The sequence below is a fragment of the Falco cherrug genome, chromosome 18, assembly GCF_023634085.1.
Source record: "Falco cherrug isolate bFalChe1 chromosome 18, bFalChe1.pri, whole genome shotgun sequence".
Classification (NCBI taxonomy): domain Eukaryota; kingdom Metazoa; phylum Chordata; class Aves; order Falconiformes; family Falconidae; genus Falco; species Falco cherrug.
In genome coordinates, this window is record NC_073714.1 from 1884132 (window position 1) to 1904655 (window position 20524).

Consider the following 20524-nt stretch of genomic DNA (forward strand, 5'->3'; position numbering starts at 1 on the left):
GCGGGCTCCGGGCAAGGCCGCCCGCGCTGCGCCGCGCCCCGGTGCTGCGCTCCGCCCCGGTGCTGCGCTCCGCCGGCCCCGCTCCCCCGGGCGTCTCTGGCGGGGCCGGGCCGGGCCCGCTCCGCCCCGGGGAGGGCGGGCGGCGGCGCCACGTCGGCTCGGCGGGCGGCCATGCGGCGGGCGGGCGGCGCGGCCGAGCTGGTGGCGGAGGCGGCGGTGCGGGCCTTGCTGCTGGCCGCCTTCGCGTGAGTGCGGGCGGCGGGGTGGCAGGCCCGGCCCCCCCAGCCCCCCGCAGCCCCCGGTGCCCCGCGGCCCCGCCGGGCCCGCTTCCCCGCCCCAGCCCCCGGGCCCGCCCCGCCGCTCCTGTTCGTCCGAGCCGCCAGCCCGGAATCCGCTTTATTTATTTTTTGTTCCCCCCTTATTTATTATTATTTATTTTTCCTCTTTCCTCGCCAGGATCATGGAGTTCCTGCCACCGTTCCAGCGCGTGGTACAGCCTGAGGAGATGTGGCTGTATAAAAACCCTTATGTAGAGGTGGACCACGTACCCACAGTACCTATGTTCGTAAGTTCAGCCCTTTTCTGCATTTACTTAGGTTTTTATTTAATTTAATTTAATTATCAGCTGTCCTTTATACAGCAGCGCTCCTAGACAAGCAACTTGCACGATGAACACCTGTAGCGCAATGCCTTTTACTGGAAGTGCAGTATATGGCCGAAAACTAGACAACATTTACAAACGTTTTTGTCTTCCTTTTAGGCTTTACCATCCAGGGTCATCTCTGGGATTTTAACTATGTTTGTAAAGCCTAGTGGGGGCCTTTCACTGCTATTTATAATCAACTTCACATCAAGATTACTGGGACCACCTCTTGCTACCAGGGAACATTTTGCTTGAAAGTAGCTGTTCTCAGCAAAGTTTTATTATTAATTGTGTTGTGAAAATGTTTTCCTCGGGTCTCAAGGCTCTGTTGAAAGGGTTTAACGTAAAACTGTAAGTCTTGGATTTCAAGCAGACAGTAGTATGTTACAGGGGTTGTCTCTTTCTTGGAAGCACAGGTGTTTCAATGAGACACTTGGGCTCCTGGGATGGGCAGGCATCCCCTCAGCAAATGACATGATTTTCCGCAAGAGGTGAGCGCTAAACGTTAAAAGGACAAAACCTCGGTGCAGTGTTTGGATTTGGCGGTGTAAAGCATGACGTGTGGTGGTAGCAGATCCTTGGGAGCCTGTCAGACATGCTGTGGACATCCCCCAGTGGCAGCTGCTGCTGCGGTGCTGTAAATGATAACTGGTTTTCTCTGAATCAGCTGCTCCTGTGTTTTTTGCTGACTAGCAGCATGGGTGCTGCTGACAAAGAACTAATCCTTGTGCTTGCAGGGATGGGGAGAGTTGAGGTGCTGTGGTCGATACGGCAAAGGGATATCCGTATGTGAGGCGCTGCTGTTGAATGACAGACGGGAGGAATAGCTGTGCTCTGGGGAGCACAGGGTTAGCCAGGGTTTGCTGCAGATACAGCTGGGGTTGGGTTTGCTTTCTGATAGTAGCATAGTGTTGGAGAGGACAGGTTGCTGCTTGCCTCTGGGGAAGGAAAGCGTGTTAGTCTCCTTGAGCAGCTGCTGTTGTGTTCTGGTGAGAGTACTTAAACCTGCTTCGCTGTTGACTCCTAACAATCTTCTCATTTTGTGCAGTTCATCGCATTTCTGTCTCCCTTATTGCTCATTGTCCTGGCAAGGGTGTTCATGAATGCTGACCAAGACGACACACGGGAAGCCTGCCTTGGTGAGCTCCTTCTTATTCCAGAGAGCTGCAGCCCCCCAAGGAGTCTGCTCTGATGCTGTGGCTGCGAGCCAGGCATCTCACAGATGAGTCCTTTGCTTTTACTGGGGCACGAGATGTGTGCCAGGGGTATTGAAGCCGGGCTGTGTGGCTCCACCTGAAGTTTTGAGGGCTGAATGTGCCTCAAAGCTGTATGTTCAGATGGGGATGATGCTGACTGACTTCTCTGGCTCTCTCCTAGCTGCCAGCCTTGCTCTTGCCCTCAACGGGGTTTTTACAAATGCCCTGAAGCTCATTGTGGGGAGGTGAGAAACTGGCTTGCTCCTAGCTGTGCTGTGCGGGGAGGGGAGGCACGTCTGCACAGTGGTGGAGCTACAGTAGCAGGAATAAGGCCCAGGAGCTGAAGCTGGACATGCTCAGCCTGGAAAGAATGTGTTTATTCTAGCTGTAAAGACAATTAAATATTAGAACAAACACTGGCAGGGACCTGCTGTCTCCAGGCATCATTTCAGATGGGCTTGTTCAGGCCAGTGCCAGGGTGGAACGCTTTGGCAGCGTAAGGGAGGGGATGGGGTGGTTTTATCTCTGTGGGCCACATCGTCAGGGTGGCAAAAAGTTACCTGTACCGAGCTGCAGCCTGAGAGGTTGCTCCAGTGTACCTGCAGGCCGTGCGGCTGGGGTGCGTTGAGGCTGTGCAGGAATTTGGTTCTTGTAAGAGGTTTGCTCTGCTGGGCTGGACAGGGAGGATCAGCACAGTGCTAAATCTCAGAGTATAAACTGGGTGCTGCTCGAGCAGCAGTGAGCCAGTGTGGGTATGCTGCTTCAGCCTGACTTGTCAGCCGAGCCCTGCCTGTCCAGGCAGGAGCGGAGCTGGGTGTGATGCTCAGTTTTACATTTCCCACAGCCTGGGTCGCTCCACCTTCCCTTTGCACAACAGATGGGGCTGTGGGAGGGGGCTGGTGACTGCATTTGGGTGTGGGTGCTCCGTGAGAGGGCTGGGTCATGCTGGGAGTGCTGCACACCAGAGGGCTATGTACTTTGCTTCTCTGCCCTAGGCCACGGCCAGACTTCTTCTATCGATGCTTCCCGGACGGACGAGCGAATACAGAGCTTGTGTGCACAGGCGACTCTGGCATAGTGACTGAGGGACGCAAAAGCTTTCCCAGTGGACATGCTTCATGTAAGTTTTCCGTGTCCTCTACCTGCTGCAGCCCCAGACAGTGAACCATGGTGAGCAGAAGCCCGTGGGGAGGGCAGCTTGGGCTTGCTTTCATGCATCCCACAGCTCGGGCTACGTTCATTGGCCTGTTTGGGGGCTTCACCTTTCCCTCTGCAAGATAGTGGGGTGAAAAATGTAATCTCAAGCTGTTTGTAACTCCTCGGAGGAGGGCTGCTTGCCAAGTACTAGCTTCTGCGGCTTCATCACTCATGAGCCGCTGCCTCCCTTGCCTTGCATGAGCAGGACAGACATCCTCTTGCAGCCCTTCCACCGCAGCAGTGGAGAGGGTGGAGGTCTGGCTGAGGGCCCACAGCAGAGCCCAGGGCAGTTTCTGAAGTGACATACTTCTCTTTCAGTTGCCTTCGCTGGTCTAGCCTTCTCTGCCTTCTACGTAGCTGGGAAGCTGCGCTGCTTTGCTCCCGGCCGGGGAGCCAGGGCTCTGCGGCTCTGTGCCTTCCTCCTCCCACTGTTCCTTGCCACCCTCATCGCCGTGTCCCGCACCTGCGACTACAAGCACCACTGGCAAGGTGGGTCTGTGGACCTGGACGGGTGTGCCTTGAGCAGGGGCACTCTGGCTGCGGGGAGGGGGCAGTCTGTGTTGCCACAGAGGTGTTCAGAGCCCACAATGGTAGTTTAGGTTTTTTGATTGCTCTCACAGTGGTAATTTTTTTTGCTGCCTGCAAGGTGATAATGCCTTTCTCTTTGTTTTTGAAATATATGCCAAGCTTAGTTTTATAGCCAAGGGTCAAGTCACCAATCCAGCTCATCTCTCAGCAGTCTGAAAAGCTGCCTGCTGGAGAATTCAGTCATGAAGCTTGGTAGGGTAAAGGAAAGTTAACTCTTCTCTGGTCTTGCCCACAGATGTGTTGGTTGGCTCAGTGATCGGCTTCGTGCTTGCTTACCTCTGCTACAGGCAGTATTACCCTCCTCTGATGGACTCCATGTGCCACAAACCATTTCTGTACAAACCCAAACAACTGCCAGCACACCAAGAAAAGCCTGCAGCTTCCAGCTTTCCCCTAGATATATAGCAATGGGCTCTGTCCTGTCTGCACCTTTCCTGCTGGACCTTGAATGCTAGGGCAGAGGAAAGCTTTGGGGAGGTTGGTCATGAGGAGTGGCTCAAATGAGGATGAACCTGGAACCCAAGCAGGCATTCTCTGCAGTGCTGGTAAGTTGTCCTACTCAGGGGCCTGTGTTGCTTTGTTTAACCAAATTTTTTAGGCATCCCTCCCTTTGGGCCTGCTATGAAGCAAGGCAGGCACTCAGCATGCAAGCCTGCAGGAGGACAGCCCAGGTTCGAAAGGTCCTGAAGCAAGAACTGGAAAAAAGTGACAATCTGGTGTGCCCCATCTGGTTCTTGTGTCTGGTCCAGAAAGCACCATCATCAGTCATCTCCCTTCAATCCAGCTGAGCTGTCCCGCCCCTTCTCATGGGTAGCTTATGTTGAAACGAAGTGCAGGACCTGCTCCTGGTGCCGGGTTTAAGTCCGTCTTTTCAATCACAGCTGAGCTAATTTGGAGTAATGAGCGCAAGGTTGCAGTCTCTAACCATGGATTAAGTGGGGGAGAGGGAATGATCATTAGCATGATCATTATTTGTATTACTGTGCTAGCTCTGATTTTTTTCTAATTTGTCAAATAAAGGAGTTTAATTTTTTAAATGAGCTGTGGTACCAAAAACTTTACTTCAAGGACTGGGTTGATTGCTGTATAAGCCATTTCCTTTGGGGTGTCTGCAGAGGTTTTGAGGTGGGTGTTTATTTTGTATCTCTTTCCTTGCAGCTTTAAAATGGTTATAAAGCGATGACAATCAGCAGAAAATGAAATGGTGTCTGAAAGCATCCCTTCAGAGGTGCTTGTTTCCCTACACCACGGTTTGTTTTCTCAGACAATGGAAAGGTAGAGTGCTGCTGAGAAATCCAAGGCACAGCTGTATGGCAGGACTGTTGTAAGTAGTTATTTGTCACTAGTCTCCTCCATAGATAAGTGTGGTTTTGATCAAGCGTATGTACATGCTAACAGCAAAAGTGAGGCTGTAGCAGAGCGAGGCACTTGTGCCTCTGCCGAGCTCAGGACATGACAGTAATGAAACCACCCCTCACCCTCAATTTGGCCCACGTAAGCCCTCTGTGACCCTGCAGCTTCAATAGAAGTTAGAGAAACAGTTTTGCTTTCTCCTAAAATTGTGCACGTGATTTCTTCAACGCCCTCTCCCCCCAGACATGCACACACCACAGTCATCTACTTATTTATTTTGGCTTTTACTGGAAAAGACATTAAATAACATTTAAAATGTATTTAACTTTTTTTTTAACAAAGTGCATAACTTAAAAAGCTGATCATTAGAGTGTCCCGTGTTAAGACTGTTCCTTTTCCTACTCTTGTAGGAGATGCTTTAGCAATCAGTAGTTCAGGCGCCGACTGAGCAGCATGTCTGTTTCTGCAGTCAGGTAAAAGAACAGCTTCTGTCCCTGTGGGATGGGAGGAGGGATGTAGGCTGCAAACGAAACTTTCCAAGTAGTGCAAATAATGTAGTACAACAGAGGACAAACAAACAGGCTGTGGAAAAAAGGCTTCTTACCCCATGCAGGGCAAAAGTCAGCGGGAGGGAAAGTGGTTTGGCTCTTCCAAAGGCTGTCACAGCAATGACCTTTACACATCACTGAAGCGTCTGCCTCTGCCTTTCCCCGGGGCCCCAGCCTCAGCCCAGCCAGTGAGTCAGCCTGGGTGGTTTTGGTCGCAAAGGGAGGGATCACCAGGGGCTCTCTGGCCCCGTCCCCCTTGGAGCAGAGCTAGCATGCCACAGGTAGCTGCAGAGCTGGTGTAATTTCTTCAGCGGGGTCACTGGGACACTGTCCAGACCTTATGTATCAGGGCTCCAGCTTCGCTGGCTGCATTTTGTGTGCTTAAAACCAAAAACAATGACTGGAGCCTGGCTGGTGCGAGATCCCTGCAGCCACCCTGAAAGCCACACTGCAGCAGGATGGTAGCGTTGCTCCGTGCCCCCCTGCAAAGTGCAGGAGGGCCTCCAAATTGCCTGGGTGCTGCTGAGCAGCAGCTGCTTTCCCCCGGTCTGGCTGGAGTTTGATCTGGAGCTGAAGCTTTCCTCCCGTACAGTTACAGCTGGCCACTAGCTTGGTCCTACACAAGACGCAGGCAGTGCCTCAGGGAGGCCCTTGGTTTGCTGGCTGCCATGGGCTGGGTGAGGGTGCTGAGGAGTCAATGCCAACATATTACAGCAGGCAGGAGCGCCTGGGTCAAGTGTGCATAAACATGCCACTCTCACGAGCTGTTTTACAGGGCAGTCCTGCCTGGCACAGCCCGTGAGTGCACGAACCGCACAGCAGCGATTCAAGGAGATGAGAACAGCTGGCAGACACATTCCTGCTCGTCTTGTGCCCTGGGCTTCACCTCCCACAGACCGCAGTCCTCGCGCCTGGTGCTCCGCGTTCTGGCAGGCAGAAGTCGGCAATCTCCTTTGCTCGACAAGGCTGCTATAGCTCTCTCCACGCTGCGTGTTTTAAGGCTTTTATTCCTCAAGGTCACAAGCTGCGAGTTTCCTCACTAAGCCAGGAGCAAGAGTCAGGCCCTCAATGTCAGTTCCTAGCCCGGACAGCTAGTCTGTTTCGGTGCTAGAGGAGCTAGTGCGATAACTTGCAAGGTGGAGGGTTAAAAATATGTGTTGCCACAGGGAGTCACAGTGCAAGTGCTGTGTGTGTTTGAGCAGAAGTGTTTTCCCTCAGTACTTTATCCCCCCCACCCCTACCCAAAATGGAGGAAAATCATCCTTATCTCCAGGTAGCAGCAAGTACTTGGGAAGCAGCATGCGGGACACAGCAGCAGAGGAGAGAGGAAGGCAGAGAGGAAATCTGGACTTTCCTGGTGAGTACTCGGTTGAATTGGATCTAAGAAAGCAAAAGGAGAACATAGGAATAGCTGCACGAGGGCAGACCAAAATCCACCCAGCCCAGCCTCCTGTACCCAGCGACTACCAGCGTTCAGCTTCGACGGCAGGAAAACAGAAGGATGCACCTCACCCCTAGTCTACCCTCGGCCAGCAATTGGAGCAGAGGGTGAAAGCATCCCTGTAAGAACCACAGGGTCCACGCTCTGGTTCACTGCCTGTCTATAAAAAACGTTCAGCCTCGGCAGCCGGGAGTAGGGCCACATCTCTGGTTGTTCCTGTGTGGACTGAACTGATGGTGACCATACACAGTTGCTGCTGCCCTTAACTTCAGCAGCAGCAGTTAATTAGCTCTGTTCCTGCCTGGTAGCGCTTGTGTGCGGGACAGGAGGAAAGCAGCCAAACGTGCTGACAGGCCAAAGGAAACGCCTGAGACCGCCTCCTGCCTTAGATACAGCACTGTAAATAATGATATTCCTTCAAATGAACCAGATGTCCTCCGAGGTGTCCTAGGAAATTTGGAAGGGGTGTAGGCAAGGTGACTTACATCAAGTGGCAGAACAGCACAGGTTGGTCACTGGCTTCCTGGCAAAGGCTGATCCAGCGTAATGCCTTGTGTCTGGTAGATCTCCTTCAGAACCAGCAGAACAGTGTCTTCTGACTCCCTGGAGGAGGAGGACATGGGAATTAGAGGAGGACACTTCCATCCGTTATGTCAGGACATCTGTGATGGCTGTGGGGTAGCTGCAGCATTCAACAAATGCAGGCAGTACTAGGCAAGGAGACCAGCACCAGTCTCCTTCCTCTGTCTGCGTTCTAGGCAGGAGCCTATCTTGTTTACTCAGTTCAGGCTTTTCTTATTATGTTGGCTTTAAAAATGATAGCATTCTGCTTACATCAGACATGAATTTGAAGCTTTGATGGTTATGCAGAATCTTACCAATAGCAGAGGTGCCCTTGTAGTGCAAATAAGTACTCGTTAAAGCTCTCTATTGGCTTCTCCTGCAGCACATAGTCAATGCGATTCCCTCCATTCAGCCTCCCTACGTTGATGTGGGAGGCCTCTTCCTTCACTGCTGTGGGGGTCTCATCTGGCTTTGTATCTGAAGGAGTCGAGAGCAATGCAGTTCAGCCACGGGGCACCAGCACCCGTGAAAACACATCATTGTCACCATGCCCTCCCTTTGCCCTACTGTGGGCTCTTGCAGAGGAGAGGCAGCTTAAGTGCTTGGTCCTTCCCCCCAGGGCTCGCTCTTGGAAAACAGGATTGCAAGAGACTGCTAGAGAAGGGTGGCAGGCTTGGCGATCTTACAGACTAGCACGGTGTGCTGAGACCCCAAGGAGGCTGTTACTGGCCAGGCAGATTGCCTCTTCTCCCCTTTCATCAGGCAGTGACAGGGGAAGGCCACAACATTTGGAGAGCCCAGCACATTCGCAGCTCAAAGGCAATCCCTTTGCTGAGCGCAGAAGAGAGCAGCAGTGCCTGGGTTTGATGCCAGGATGGGCACCTCGCCGGCATGGCCACGGGGAGCCCAAGCACTCAGGTTGCAATGCTGCATCCCCAGCTCCCCACCACCCCGCGCGTACCACCAACCTGGCTGCTTCTCCACACCAGTTTCTGCCTCTGCTTCGGCATCGGTACTCGCTGCCTCCACGGCCGGCAGCGGGGCTCGAGTGAAGGACTGCCAGGCTACCCGCAGGGACCCCAGCAAGTTGTTCTTCAGGTCCACGCTCATGCGAGTCAGCCCTTCCTTCAGCTCTGAAAGGCAGGGAGGGGTCAGTGTCGGGCTGGGGGCTGCAGCAGCTGCCCAGAGCAGGGGGAGAGGGGCTGCCCTTCATACCTAGGTGCATTCTCTTCCTGCCTTTGTGGTGAGGCAGCAGCATGGGCTCAAACTCCAGATCTGGAACAATCATGGGCTCAATCCTGTACGCCACCGGGTCAAACTGTACGAGGAGGGGGACAGTGAGCCAGGGCTCGTGCTCCATGCGTCTCACGCAGGAAGGCTCTGGTTCTTATACCTACAGGGTGGAAGATGTTGAAGAAGCCTTTGCAGGTGGGCAGGCTGTAGTTGGGGTCTATCCGCTTTACCCCTCGCACCGTGAGAAACATCCCAATGGGAGACCCAAAAGCAAAGAAGATGGTGGGCTTGTAGTTTAGCTGAGGATAGTTTGCTGAGACCTAGGAGAGACAGAGATTCAGTTTTGTTTTATGAGACAAACTCCATGCTGGTGTTACGAGCACCTTGTCGCAGTTAGAGCACGGCACCAAGCTCGGTAGTTACCTGTCCCAAGCCAACGTCCCGGTACTGGCAGTTTCTGCCATCGTCTGTGCTGTCCGGGTTGTGCTGCGACAGGGACTGAGACGCAGCTTCGCGCTCCCTGCTGTGCCCAGCAGCTGCTGCTGTGCTCTGGTCCTGCAGCAACACAAACAGGAAACCCTGCTGGCAGGGCTCTTCCAGTGAGCCCGCACCACGGCCCATCCTACCCACCCGTGAGCAAGTACATGAGGCAGCGAGCTGCCGAGTGCCCCGTATCTTCCAGAACCACGGCGGTCTTGGCAGTGCTGTCCTACTCCAGCCAACCACCTCTCTAGCTGGCATGAACTTCAGTCTCTACTACCGTTAACAAGTCCTCCTGCTCAGGGATTGCCCTCGCAGGCCATAAGGGTAAAGTGATCCTGCAGGAGAGCAACACCCACGTCACGTGCAGGAGCAGCGAGCAGCTCTGTTGCCACAGCCAGCACGAGCCCGCAAGAGCCACCTGAGCGAGGATGGCCGAGAACGAGGAGGTTGGGGTGCTCGGCCATCGGGCTGGTGGCCCGGGTACCAGTCTGATCGTTAAGTGGGGAAGGCTGCTCCTTGTCAGAAAGCAACGGGATGTGACCTGGATGAACACAAGCCACGCAGAAGACAAACCTGCATCTCTGTCTTGGAGCTGATGTAATGAAGTATCTTCATTCTTGGTCCTAAGGGAATTCCCATTTCTTTAAGGTTTTCCTCTGTGCACAAGAACTGGAAGATAAGCAAGGCAGGTATTAGAGAGGTGTGTGCAGCGAGGGATTTCTGTTCTCTGTAGTTCTGCTCCAGCTGCACTCCTCAGAGACATCTCATGTGCAAATGACTCAGTACCAGGGAGATGTGCAGTGGGTGGGAAGAAAAGCAAAGAAGAAATACAAGAGGTGGCAGAACAGGAGAGCTCCTTACCAGTGCTTGCCTGTCCATTTTCTCCTTCTCAAACACATCACAATATTCAGACAGCTCCAGTTTCTTCAGGATTTCTTTTACTTCCTCGATACCCCTGTTGCTTGAGGTTGTCCTGGACCCCTGTGAACAGAGCCATCAGGGATCACGCTTTTTGCTCACTGATTTTCTCCTGGAGGCTCCCCCCTTCCCCAGGCAGCCGGAGAGCACGTACCTCTCTGCTGTGCTCATCCTCCTCGGGAGCGGCTTTCTGGTTCGTCAGGAGATCAAACAAAATGAGGGACCCTAGAAAGCAGGCGCAGGCAGACACATCAGCATCTCATCTGGGAAGAGCCCGGAGCCGTCGCCTTGCTGGGATGGAAGCCCAGAACCCTCCCTGCTCCCACGGTACGGTGATGCTCACGGGACCCGCGGGTGAAACCCCTTACCGAGGCTGTGCCCCGCAATGGAGACCCCCCCTTTGAAGAGTGGGTTTCTCTGCAAAAAGAGCTGGTACAGGCGGTTCATTTCAGACGCCACCGTGTCCACGATGGTCTGGCAATAGGTGGAGCTGTTGTAGAAGAAAACGTCCAGGATGGTGTCGTTGATGAAGTGACGCAGGCGATTGATGCTCGGCAAAGTGATTCGCTCCAGGTCACTATGGGGGAATGGAGGAGAGAGGGCACTGCAGTTAGGGGTGCCAGTGAACCCCACCATGTTTCTGAAGCAAAACGTAAGTTCAGAGAGGGATTGCCACCATCTTAAAGGACGTGTTGTAACTCAGACCCTTGGCTCATGCAGAGATTCAAGGCAGAGCCCAACCTGTGCTCTTACGCTCCGGGCAGGAGTAAGGAGCCTGGCCTTTCTTTTCCTCTGGAGCCTAACCGGCTCTCTCCCCTTCCTAGGGCACTGCACAGCACTGCCTGAGTGCAGAAACAGGGTGCTCTGTTTCCAGAATCCTTTAACAAGGTGTGGATATCCACGATCCCTCCTGATACTAGCCAGGAAAAGGCAGAAACCTCTCCTCTCTGGCTGGATGCTGATCAGAGCAGGCACCTGCTGTGCTCTGGAAAACAGAGCTGCAAAAGAGTGGTGGGGAGGGGGTCTGGCATGGAGGTGCCCTATGGGACCCTGTCTGTCCTGCTTACCCCTGCACGCTCACGGCCCTAAACACTCACAGCTTTCCCTTTGCTTGCAGTGGCCACCAGAAAAAGCAGCGTTTGTACAGGTGGCGGCTGTCTGTGTGCTCTGCCGTTCCCATGGACACCGGCACGGGAGGAGATGGCTGTCTGGGACACTTACACATCCACCCCGGTGGAGTGGAGGGAGCTGTGCCAGTTCACAGGTAGGAACTCCACCCGGCCGATCTGTTGTTGCTCCTGGGCCTTCTTGAAGTGCGCTTGCAGCATGCTCAGGGAAACATTCCTGAAGTCATTCACTGGAAAAAAGCATGAACTCATACTGAGATCCACCAGGCTACAGGGCAAGCATGCTGCATCAACAACACTTAATAAGATAAAAGAAAAGATCATTACCAGGGGAAATCCCACCAGGGTCTTTAATCTGCTGCGGCTACCCTAAGACCTTGAATCTTTAACTACAAGATCAGGGGAAGGCTCCATGTCCTTACATGTGTGTTTACTGGATTTCACCGTCCCATCTGTAACAAGCCTCCTTTCCACATGCAGAGGGCTTTAACGCAGCAGTCAGGATAAGAAAGGTACTTTCAGGAATTTTTTAAAAAAATCAATCTGTTGTGAAGATGCATGTGTTAGAAAGGGAATCGAGGAGGTGAACTTGAAATTACTCAGTTCTGAGGGAGAAAGGCTGATTTTCATTTCACATGGTCAGCAGCCATGAAAATAGTTTCATCAGATGAACATATAGAAGAATGGACTGCATTAAAGCACACATACATCTTAAAGGAGCTAAAGATAGTCTGCTGTGAAAAATCTCAGCTCCCTTGATTTTTACAGGTTAAATCATGTCAGGCTTCCAGGCAGTTTCAGTGATAACCTATCCTACAGAACTGAAGCACTCTGACCAAATAATAATGAACAGGTCAGACCAGAGTTACTTGGGTTAGTACCCTGTCTCCAGTATTGATCAACGGTGGATGATTAGAGGAGTGTCTAAGACCAGCAATACTTCTCGCACAGTCTCCTAACCTCCAGGCATTTGCAGCTTGGGGGTTTCCTGAGCCAGAGGCAGCATCCCTGATTTTGATCCAAAATCACTCCACAGGCTGCTGGATGGGGTATCGTCTGTTAGACTTCACCCCGTGAGATTAACCCGTAGCAATAGACTGAGCAGGTTACTAATTAGTTTAGCAGGTTTAGACAGTTACTTGGAAAATCTGTATCCAATTTGGGAAACTCTCTATTTTGAGCAGCAGCAGAACACAGTGATGAAAAGTGGTTACCCAAACCTTTCCAGATGGAAGGATTTAATGGGTTAGTGAGCACTGCATTCATGCTCCCCACTGCAGTCAGCAAATTTGTCTGTGCAGCTTGCCAACGTGAGCATCGGGATGGTTTGAATGCACTCTTGACAGCATTTCACATTGTCCAGGCAGATGAGGGTTTACTGGCTCTGCTAAAAGCAGCGTATGGGAAGAGCACCCCAGCCAGGCTCCACACCTACCACACTGGACGATGCTCCTGAACCGAATGTCGCATGCTGGGCCGATACCGTGCACCACGAAAACCAAGTGGTCAATTTGCAGCGGCTCTCCTAAGGAGGAAAGAAGAGTTCAGAGCACATGCCCTGCGGGAGACATTGCTTAATAGGGAACTGACCCACTGAAACCACATGCTCTGCAGGAGAGTGGAGCTTCCCATCCTTGCCTCAGCCCACGTAAAAAAACCCTGGAGTTAGTGCCTGAATTGTATGCCTAAAGGGTAGTGGGATTTCTCACGTTTCTGAAGGGTTTGTCCTACTAAATTCAGCTGCCCACCCTGGAATGGATTCGGATCAACAGGACAGTAGAGGAAGATGAGGTGGCTTGTCCCTGCTCCTGTCACCATCCTCACTTCAGCAGCAGTGGATGCTCCTCACAGTTCACTCCCACCCGCCCATGGGACACGTAAGAACAGAAGCAGGCAGGACCAGGAGGACTCAGTGCAGCTGCCCTGTGCTCAGCCCGCTCTGCTGAGCTGCCTGGCCCCCACGTCGCTGCATCCCTCAGGTAGGCACCAGGTGGAGTTATGTCTTGTTCTCTGCTTCCCACACACCTGAGTTTGCATGCCTGCTTTCCTCACGGCATGCACGCTGCATGGGAAATGAAGGGGTTAGATGGGAGTAAACTGCCTGTCCTCACCGCAGGGACAAGTCCTGAGAGCTCAGGGACAGCTGGGAGGGGGCAGAGCTGACACACAGCTTCAGAGATGGGAAGAGCACGTGCCCCAGAAAGTCACCAGCATGTAGATAAGTGACAAACCCCTGTGTCCCTACCATGGAAAGAAACTCTCCTCCTTTACAAACATACACACCAAGACCTCAGGGGTAATTTTAGGCACAGCAGTGCTTTCAGCAGCTCTCGGTGCAGGAGCTGGAAACGCACCGCCTTCTCCCCATGTGTCTGCTGCCTCTGCACGTTCATTTACACTGCGGGCTCTCTGGTGCTAGGGAGGTTTCTGAAAACCATTCAGTTCCTTTCAGCACAAAATTTTTAGATGTGCGCTTCATTTAAAGGATCATGGAAGTTTCTGTCAGTCTTTTTGAGTAACAGGTTGGAAAACAGACCATAGCTTTGGATTGGTGGAGGCGGGGGAGAAGCGAGCTCACCGTTGGGGATTTCGGCAGCAATGTTTTCCACTCCTCTCTTCACAGTCCGAGGTCGACCTTGTTCTGTAGGAGTTGAGCCCCAGTCATCAGAAGTGGCAACTGGATGGTAGTGCACCATCAGCTTGTAAACAAGAAGAGCCTGTCATTAAGCTGCATTGCATACTGTGGTTAAGCAGAGGAGAAATTTTGCTACAACAGCTGGTAGGTGATAAGGGGTGGTACCAGACCGTGCTGTCTGATAGGAGCCATTTGCACAGAGAGAGGGAAAGGCGCATTGAAAAGAAACAATGTGTGAAGCAGACTGCTGGCATTGCCCTCTCCCCTGGTGCCGGTAGGCGGGGGGAATGCTGTTTGGAAAAAATAGATTGCTCAGCAGACATGGTTAAAAGAAACAGCATAAAGACAGGCCCTCAAGAACTGAAGGGATGTCCTTGTTGGTCAACACAAAGATCACAGGCTCTCCTCACCTTTGGGTTGTGCAAGATAATGATTTCTCTGCTAGGAGATTCCAGTTTCTTCTTCCACTCATCCAGGGTCACAGCAATCATGTAAGCTTCCTAGGGAAAAGAACACCCTCTGTGAGTCAGCAGAAAGTATTCCATGAATATTCAACCACTTGGGATGTTCCCACCCATTTTATGGTACCTCTTATCAAAACACTTCGAAAAAGAGGCAGAGAAATCAGGCAGGTCAAGCTGGAGGAGCAGGGTCACCTGAGTATCACCTGCTAGAGAGTTTCCAAGAAGGCCTCGCTTTAACAGCAGACTTCCCCATCAATTTAGAATTGTAGTTGTTGGTACATCAGAAAACAGATTATTTTAAAAAATATATTTTCTTATACATATATCTATATAAATCTACAAATGCATCTTTCCAAAGAAAAGTCTCCATCTTAACAGCGCAGACCACTGAAGTCTCTAACACTACACATTGTTCAGTGGGTCCCCGTAACGATGATTTCTCTTTCTTGCATTCACCCCTCCCTTGACTCTGGTGAAACTATGAGCGTAGTAAGGATGATCCTCACAAGGAGAGTCAAACTGAAGTTAGAGCAGATAGGGTCAACACAACAGAGCAGAGCTGCTAAAAGCGAGGCTGCAAGCGAGACCAGAGCCGCACAGCATGCCAAGAGCACCTGGGCACTTAAACAGGTAGCAGAAGGATGCTGATGCAGCTGGACGAGGGCAGGAGGAAGGAGAGGCTGCCCAGCCACAGCCATCAGGGAGGGAGACAGTGGCAGTGTTTACAGTTATGTTAATCAGCTGTGAAAACACCATGCCAAAGCCTCTTTTGAGTTCATGTCCTCAGGCGGCACCAGTTGCCCCATATGGAGTTTGGGACAAAAGGGCCAGTATTTGACAATGAGAAGCCAAGATGCTTCTCAGGAAGACTGATGCTACCCGGAAAGGCATGTTTACCTCCAGTTCTTCACTGAAGGTCTCCGAGTAGGGAATATACTTATTGTCCTTGTCTCCCTTGTAAAACCAGGTGCAGCGGCGCACTTCAGATACCTCCTCCTCCCAGTATACTGCAACGCGCTGCCTCTTCTTCAGATGCACGTCGTACCTGCCTCCTGACGTTGGGACAACCAGATCTTCTTTGCCTCTCCCTGTGGGAACCAAGGCCTGAAATTAATTGTGAGAGGACCAGAAAACTATGCTACTGGAAAGCTATGTACCACGCCAGAGCAGAGGGATGAGACTTGGAGCACCTTCTGCAGGCAGCACACACAAGCATGTATGAGCAATGGCAGTAGACACCAATGTTGTCCATACCCGAGCACGGAGAACCACGTCAATGGGCATCCTAGGAGAGATGCCCCAAGTCAGACTTCCCCCAGAGGCAGAAGGTAAGATGAAGGCATTAAGCTACAGCCGTCTTCCTCTCTAGTTCAGGCACAGGCTCATGTGGACTCTTCCTGCCTCATATAGATGGTAAAACATGAATTTGTGGCCCTGGGAAGCACATTGTGTAACGCTGGAGGTGCAGGTCTCCAGGTCTCTAAGCCATTCCCCTCTAAAATGCAGAACTCTGCGCAGATCCCAGTATGGACTTCAAATCCTGTTAATTCTGCTGCCTTTTGGGTCTGCCCGCTGGCCAGGCTGCCGGCAGAGCACCCTCCGCCAGGCCATGCTCGGCTCTGCTGTGGCACAGAGGACGGTGGCACAGCCTCTAATCCAAAGGTTCCTTGGAGATGGAGGACAGGAGCAACCCTTGGGCAGTCAGTGCTCTGCCCGCAGCCGTCAGCAGGAGCGGTGCTTTAAGCGCAGTCCTGGCAGTGGGTCGCACAGACAGGGGCCCTTTGGCAGCACGAGGGGCTCACTGCAAGCAGTGCCACTCAGCAGACCCCGCTGGCGGGGCAGCACCCCCAGGAGCAGGCAGGCAGGCCACCATGTATCTACGAGGGACATCTCCCCAGTGGAATTCTCCATCGTGCTAGCACCCTCCCATCCACACCGGGAGGGTGCCTGGCACGATGATTATCTATAATTTAGAGCATATATCAAATGAATGAGGCCAGACCATCTGATGCATCCAAACAGCTTAGTTATTCACACGTTTACAGCTGTAGGAGTAGGCACACTGCCAAAAAAGTCCCGGTTTAAGATTCCCGAGGGAAAATTTTGCATCCCAGGTGGAAGCCATGGATGTGTCCTGGGAATTTCCCTCTGATACCCGGACGGCGCTTCCCCTGAGCACACACCTGAGGCTCTCCCACTGACCTTACCAGGCCAGGTCCTTACAGTGATTTTAAGAGCAGGGACTAGGTATTTATAATCAAAGGGCAATTTAAAAATAGAAGTGATGGACGCTGAAGGCAAGCAGTGCTGCGCACCCCCCCCAGCCCGTGGCGGTGGATGGAGCTTTACCTGCCGTTCCTGACGGGGCAGCCCCTACCCACGGGTGGTCTCACCCTACCTGAGCCGTGAGCCGCCTCCAGCCTCTCCGAGTCCTGCATGCTGAAGGGGATCCATCGCTCCCTGGAATCCATGACCTTGCAGTAAAACCAGTGGGGAACAACCGCCTCGTATCTGCTGGCGGCGTCCGGCTCCGCAGCCTCGGCGGCGGCGGGCGGGGGGGGCTGCGCCTGTTGCTGCTGCGGGGCCGACATGATGCTCCTGCCGGGAGACGGGCGCCGGTGGGTGAATCCCCGGCGCTTCAGCAACGCTTATCCCGAGGACACCCCCCACCCCCGCCCAATCCCGCCCGCCGCGGCGGGGGCGCCCGGCCGGGTGGCTGCAGCCGCACACACGCGTGTCCGGGGGAGCGCCCCCGCCCCGAGCGCCGCCGCGGCCCCGCTCCGCAGGCGGATGCTCCGGCGGCGCAGGCCCGGCTCCCGGCCCGGCCCCGGCGCCCGCCCAGCCCGGGGCGGCGCAACCCGGCCCGCCCCGCCGCGGCTGCCGTCACCGTGGGGGCGGGCGGGGAGAGCGGGGCCTGCCGGCCGCGGCGGCCTGGGCCCCTGCCTGCGGCCTGGCCCGCGGCCCTGCCTGCGGCTGCTGCCCCTGCCTGTGGGCTCTGCCCCCTGCCCACAGCCCTGTCTGCAGCCCTGCCCACAGACCCTGCCTGCAACTGCTGCCCCTGCCTTGCAGCTCTGCTTGTAACCCTTGCCTGCAACCCCTGCTTGCAGCTGCGGCCCCTGCCCGCTGCCCCTACCTGCAGCTCTGCCTGCAACCGCTGCCCGCAAGCCCTGCCTGCAGCCCTGCCCACAGCTGCAACCCCTGCCAGCAGCCCCTGCCTGCAAGCCCTGCCCGCAGCCACAGCTCTCGGGAGGGTTGCGCAGCCCTTGCAGCTGGCAGCGGCCCGAGTGGATCCATGCCCAAATGCCATCGCAGGCACACGATGCACAGCGTTAATTAGGACTCTGTGGCCTAGGTCTTGATTTCAGGCTGATCATTATGCCCCTAAGCCGGATGCGGGTGGGCAGGGGTGCGCAGTGTCGGCACAGCATCACTCAGAAGCATGTACCTTCATGCCAGTTGCCTCCCACACGCAGCATGGACAAGCACTTGAACATAGGGCGCTCTGGAGCAGAAACCATGGGACACTGGTTTAGCGTTTGTTTTTCAGTCCTTCTGTGCCTCTTCTGCCTTACTGGAGATTGAGAAACCCTCTTCTGGTGGCAGGTGCTGCCCGTAGAAGCAACAGGCAATCCCAGAATAAGGGTTTGGTTTCTGTAAAGATGAGCCTTATGATAAATACAGACACAGTTTCTAATTTGGGGTTTTGCGGTGTGGGTGGATGCTCTAAGATAAACCGGTTGCCAGGAATTGTCATCCCAGTGCTCATCTCCACCATGGCAGTTACTGGCTAGGGAGACTAATGGCTAGAAGTGCTAAAATCCTCAGGTTTGCATCTGTAGAGCAAATGGCCACAAACCTTGTCCATCCAGCCTTCCCTGCGTGGGGCCCACGCCAGCTCGGCACTGACACAGCTCCTGCCTGTGCCTCTGCTGCAGCGTCTTTCTCCTTTCAGATCGCCATCCGAGCTGTGACCCACTTTGGTTCTGCGTTGAAGGAGACAAAAAGCGGTGGGGACAGATGCAGTTATGTCAGTGGGAGTTTTCTGCAGGCTGCAGTGTGGAAGGTATGCCCTGATCCCTGCTCTCAGTTTGGCTTAGCCTGGGGGGAAACGCATAAAACCCTCCATCTGCCCGAGGGATGCAGAAAACGTTGTATGCAGCCATGTCTTCTCACAGAACAGTTTAAATAACCAGCCCTGCTGGAATGAGAGTCTGCCATTTCAGCCCATTTTTTGATGTTCTTTCATGTGCTTTTAGCTAGAGGTTTATATAACCCTCTGCCAAGTCCTTCCTACATGTAGGGGCTTAAGTTCCAGAAAAGGAAATATTGTAGAGGAGTAGGTTACTTTGATAGGTTCAGCACCAAAACACCAGAGGAGAAACCCACCTCCTTCCTTCTTCCCAGATTTTGTCTGGCTTGTATGCCAGACACATACTTTCAGTTTTTTCTCAGGAACAGATAAAGGTATCATTCTTACCACGTCTCCACAAGCAGGAAACCTTTGTCCCAGTCCACAGAGCACTGGTGATACAGCAGCTGAGTGCACAGTTTTTTTCTTCTCTCCTAGCTGACTGCATTGCAGTGCTACTGAGTTTGCAAGGTATCAGGATTGCCTCCACACTCCTCCTTGCACAGCTAGAACCTACTTACCTCTTTTCCCTGGCGACAGACAGGGGAGGGAAATGAGTATCAGAGCAAACAGGATGCAACAAACAATGCAGTTTTGTTCCTGATGCAATTCTGCTACTGAAACAAATACAGAAGGTTTCAGCCAGGCCCATGGATTCCGGACTAACTTAGGGTGGCTGCTGGCTTCTTCTTTTCATGTACCTGTAAGCAGTGACTTACTGCAGCCTTCTGATAACACCATGTCCTCAAAAAAGCAGCAGGGCTGACACAACGGCGCCCTGTTTGTCTGTGGCCACCTTCCTCAAGCGACAGTAGCAGCAAGGGCTGTGAAAGCCCATGGGTGGCGGCGAGGGAGACCTGCCCTGGGGCTGGTGGCTGTGGTGTTTGTGTAGCAGCTCTGGGGGCTGCATGCAGGGTCAAAGCCAGGCTGCAGTTCTGTCCATTCTTGGTGTGGTTGTATAAAGGGGTTGATTTGGCAAAGTGGGGGGAGACTTTATTGCCAGGAGGGGTGTGAAGAAGGACAGCCTCCGCAGCTCTCTGGTGTAGCAGTCCCTGTGCACTGACTGACGAGCTGAATGCTTTCACATTCTCTGCTGAAGCATGACTTACACCATCTCTTGCAACAGCAAATTGCAGACTTCGGCTAGATCCTGCACAAAGGGTATCCAGACCTTCATTTCAACAGCTGTGCCAACCAAATAAGAAAACAAATGTGGTAACAGAGGAAGGAGTGAGCTCTCTGGTAATTCTCTAAAGAGCACAAACGTGGTGAGACTGTGGCCTGGGCTTGGTGCTGAACCTGAAACGGCAGAAGGGCAAAGTGGCAGGGTAGCGTGGTCACACTTTTCCCCAGGGCTGGCTCCGCTCCCAAATACGAGTTACAGGAATCAAACATGCATCCACCTCCAGCAGAAAGGAGTGCCTTCAAGGCAGGTACAGGTGGCTTCAGAGCTCAGTCATGCCCCGAGCACCAAAGAGAAGTCTAGCAGAGGCTTTTCTCCCTTCCTGCATCACCAGTACTCCCCTTCCAGCCTTCTCTTCACCTCCTGAGAACACAGGCTCCGCTGCAGCCTTTGCCTCTTGCAAAGCATGGTTCAGGCTCCCATCCGCATATTGCGAGCTCAGTGGCTCATCCCACTCTGCCAGCTGGATTTTTCAGTTCTTGACTTTTCTAGAAAGTGAAAAGTTAGGTCTCTTTGGGTACTTACATTCTTTCTTTACCTTTTCGTCTCCTTCATAGCCTTCTATAGGCAAACTTGTGGGGAATGCTAAAGGATCAGAATAGGACTTAGTAAATCTGAAAGTGAATCTGCTAGAATCCTGTAGCACAAGGACTTGGCTTTCTGCCCCCACACCGAGTGTTTCTTCAGAGCAGTTGATGGGTTTTGTTGCCTGTATTACCTTTCCAAAAAAAAACTAAAGAAAGTTATTACTGTATCAAGCTAATTCAATGAACCTGCAGCAGTCTCTTGGGAAAGATTTCAGAACACTTACATGCAGCACTT

General features: G+C 53.1%; 2 protein-coding genes across 2 annotated transcripts; one reads left to right on the plus strand and one right to left on the minus strand.

The window, feature by feature from the left end:
* Nucleotides 1–88: 88 nt before the first annotated feature.
* PLPP5 (phospholipid phosphatase 5) lies at nucleotides 89–4664 on the plus strand. Its single transcript, XM_055696089.1, has 7 exons — nucleotides 89–245; nucleotides 457–565; nucleotides 1692–1782; nucleotides 2021–2084; nucleotides 2835–2959; nucleotides 3355–3525; nucleotides 3860–4664. Exons 1-7 carry the CDS (start codon nucleotides 172–174, stop codon nucleotides 4027–4029), a joined length of 804 nt encoding a protein of 267 aa, XP_055552064.1. The 5' UTR covers nucleotides 89–171; the 3' UTR covers nucleotides 4030–4664.
* Nucleotides 4665–5236: 572 nt separating this feature from the next.
* DDHD2 (DDHD domain containing 2) lies at nucleotides 5237–17207 on the minus strand. The gene is made up of 17 exons (XM_055696086.1): nucleotides 16789–17207; nucleotides 15288–15478; nucleotides 14337–14426; nucleotides 13870–13990; nucleotides 12727–12816; nucleotides 11386–11521; nucleotides 10533–10741; nucleotides 10319–10389; nucleotides 10108–10227; nucleotides 9820–9915; nucleotides 9187–9318; nucleotides 8928–9083; nucleotides 8746–8848; nucleotides 8499–8663; nucleotides 7845–8007; nucleotides 7452–7569; nucleotides 5237–6905 (listed from the first exon to the last, which is right to left on the minus strand). Exons 1-16 carry the CDS (start codon nucleotides 16979–16981, stop codon nucleotides 7479–7481), a joined length of 2127 nt encoding a protein of 708 aa, XP_055552061.1. The 5' UTR covers nucleotides 16982–17207; the 3' UTR covers nucleotides 5237–6905; nucleotides 7452–7478.
* Nucleotides 17208–20524: the final 3317 nt, after the last annotated feature.

Coding starts and splice junctions, on each gene's coding strand:
- PLPP5 (XM_055696089.1), top strand. CDS start 172: ATGCGGCGGGCGGGCGGCGCGGCCGAGCTGGTGGCGGAGGCGGCGGTG. Junction 246..456: donor TTGCTGCTGGCCGCCTTCGC/GTGAGTGCGGGC, acceptor TTTCCTCGCCAG/GATCATGGAGTTCCTGCCAC. Junction 2,085..2,834: donor CTGAAGCTCATTGTGGGGAG/GTGAGAAACTGG, acceptor TCTCTGCCCTAG/GCCACGGCCAGACTTCTTCT.
- DDHD2 (XM_055696086.1), bottom strand. CDS start 16,981: ATGTCGGCCCCGCAGCAGCAACAGGCGCAGCCCCCCCCGCCCGCCGCC. Junction 10,390..10,532: donor CATTGCGGGGCACAGCCTCG/GTAAGGGGTTTC, acceptor CCTGCTTTCTAG/GGTCCCTCATTTTGTTTGAT. Junction 9,084..9,186: donor GGGACGTTGGCTTGGGACAG/GTAACTACCGAG, acceptor TGTCTCTCCTAG/GTCTCAGCAAACTATCCTCA.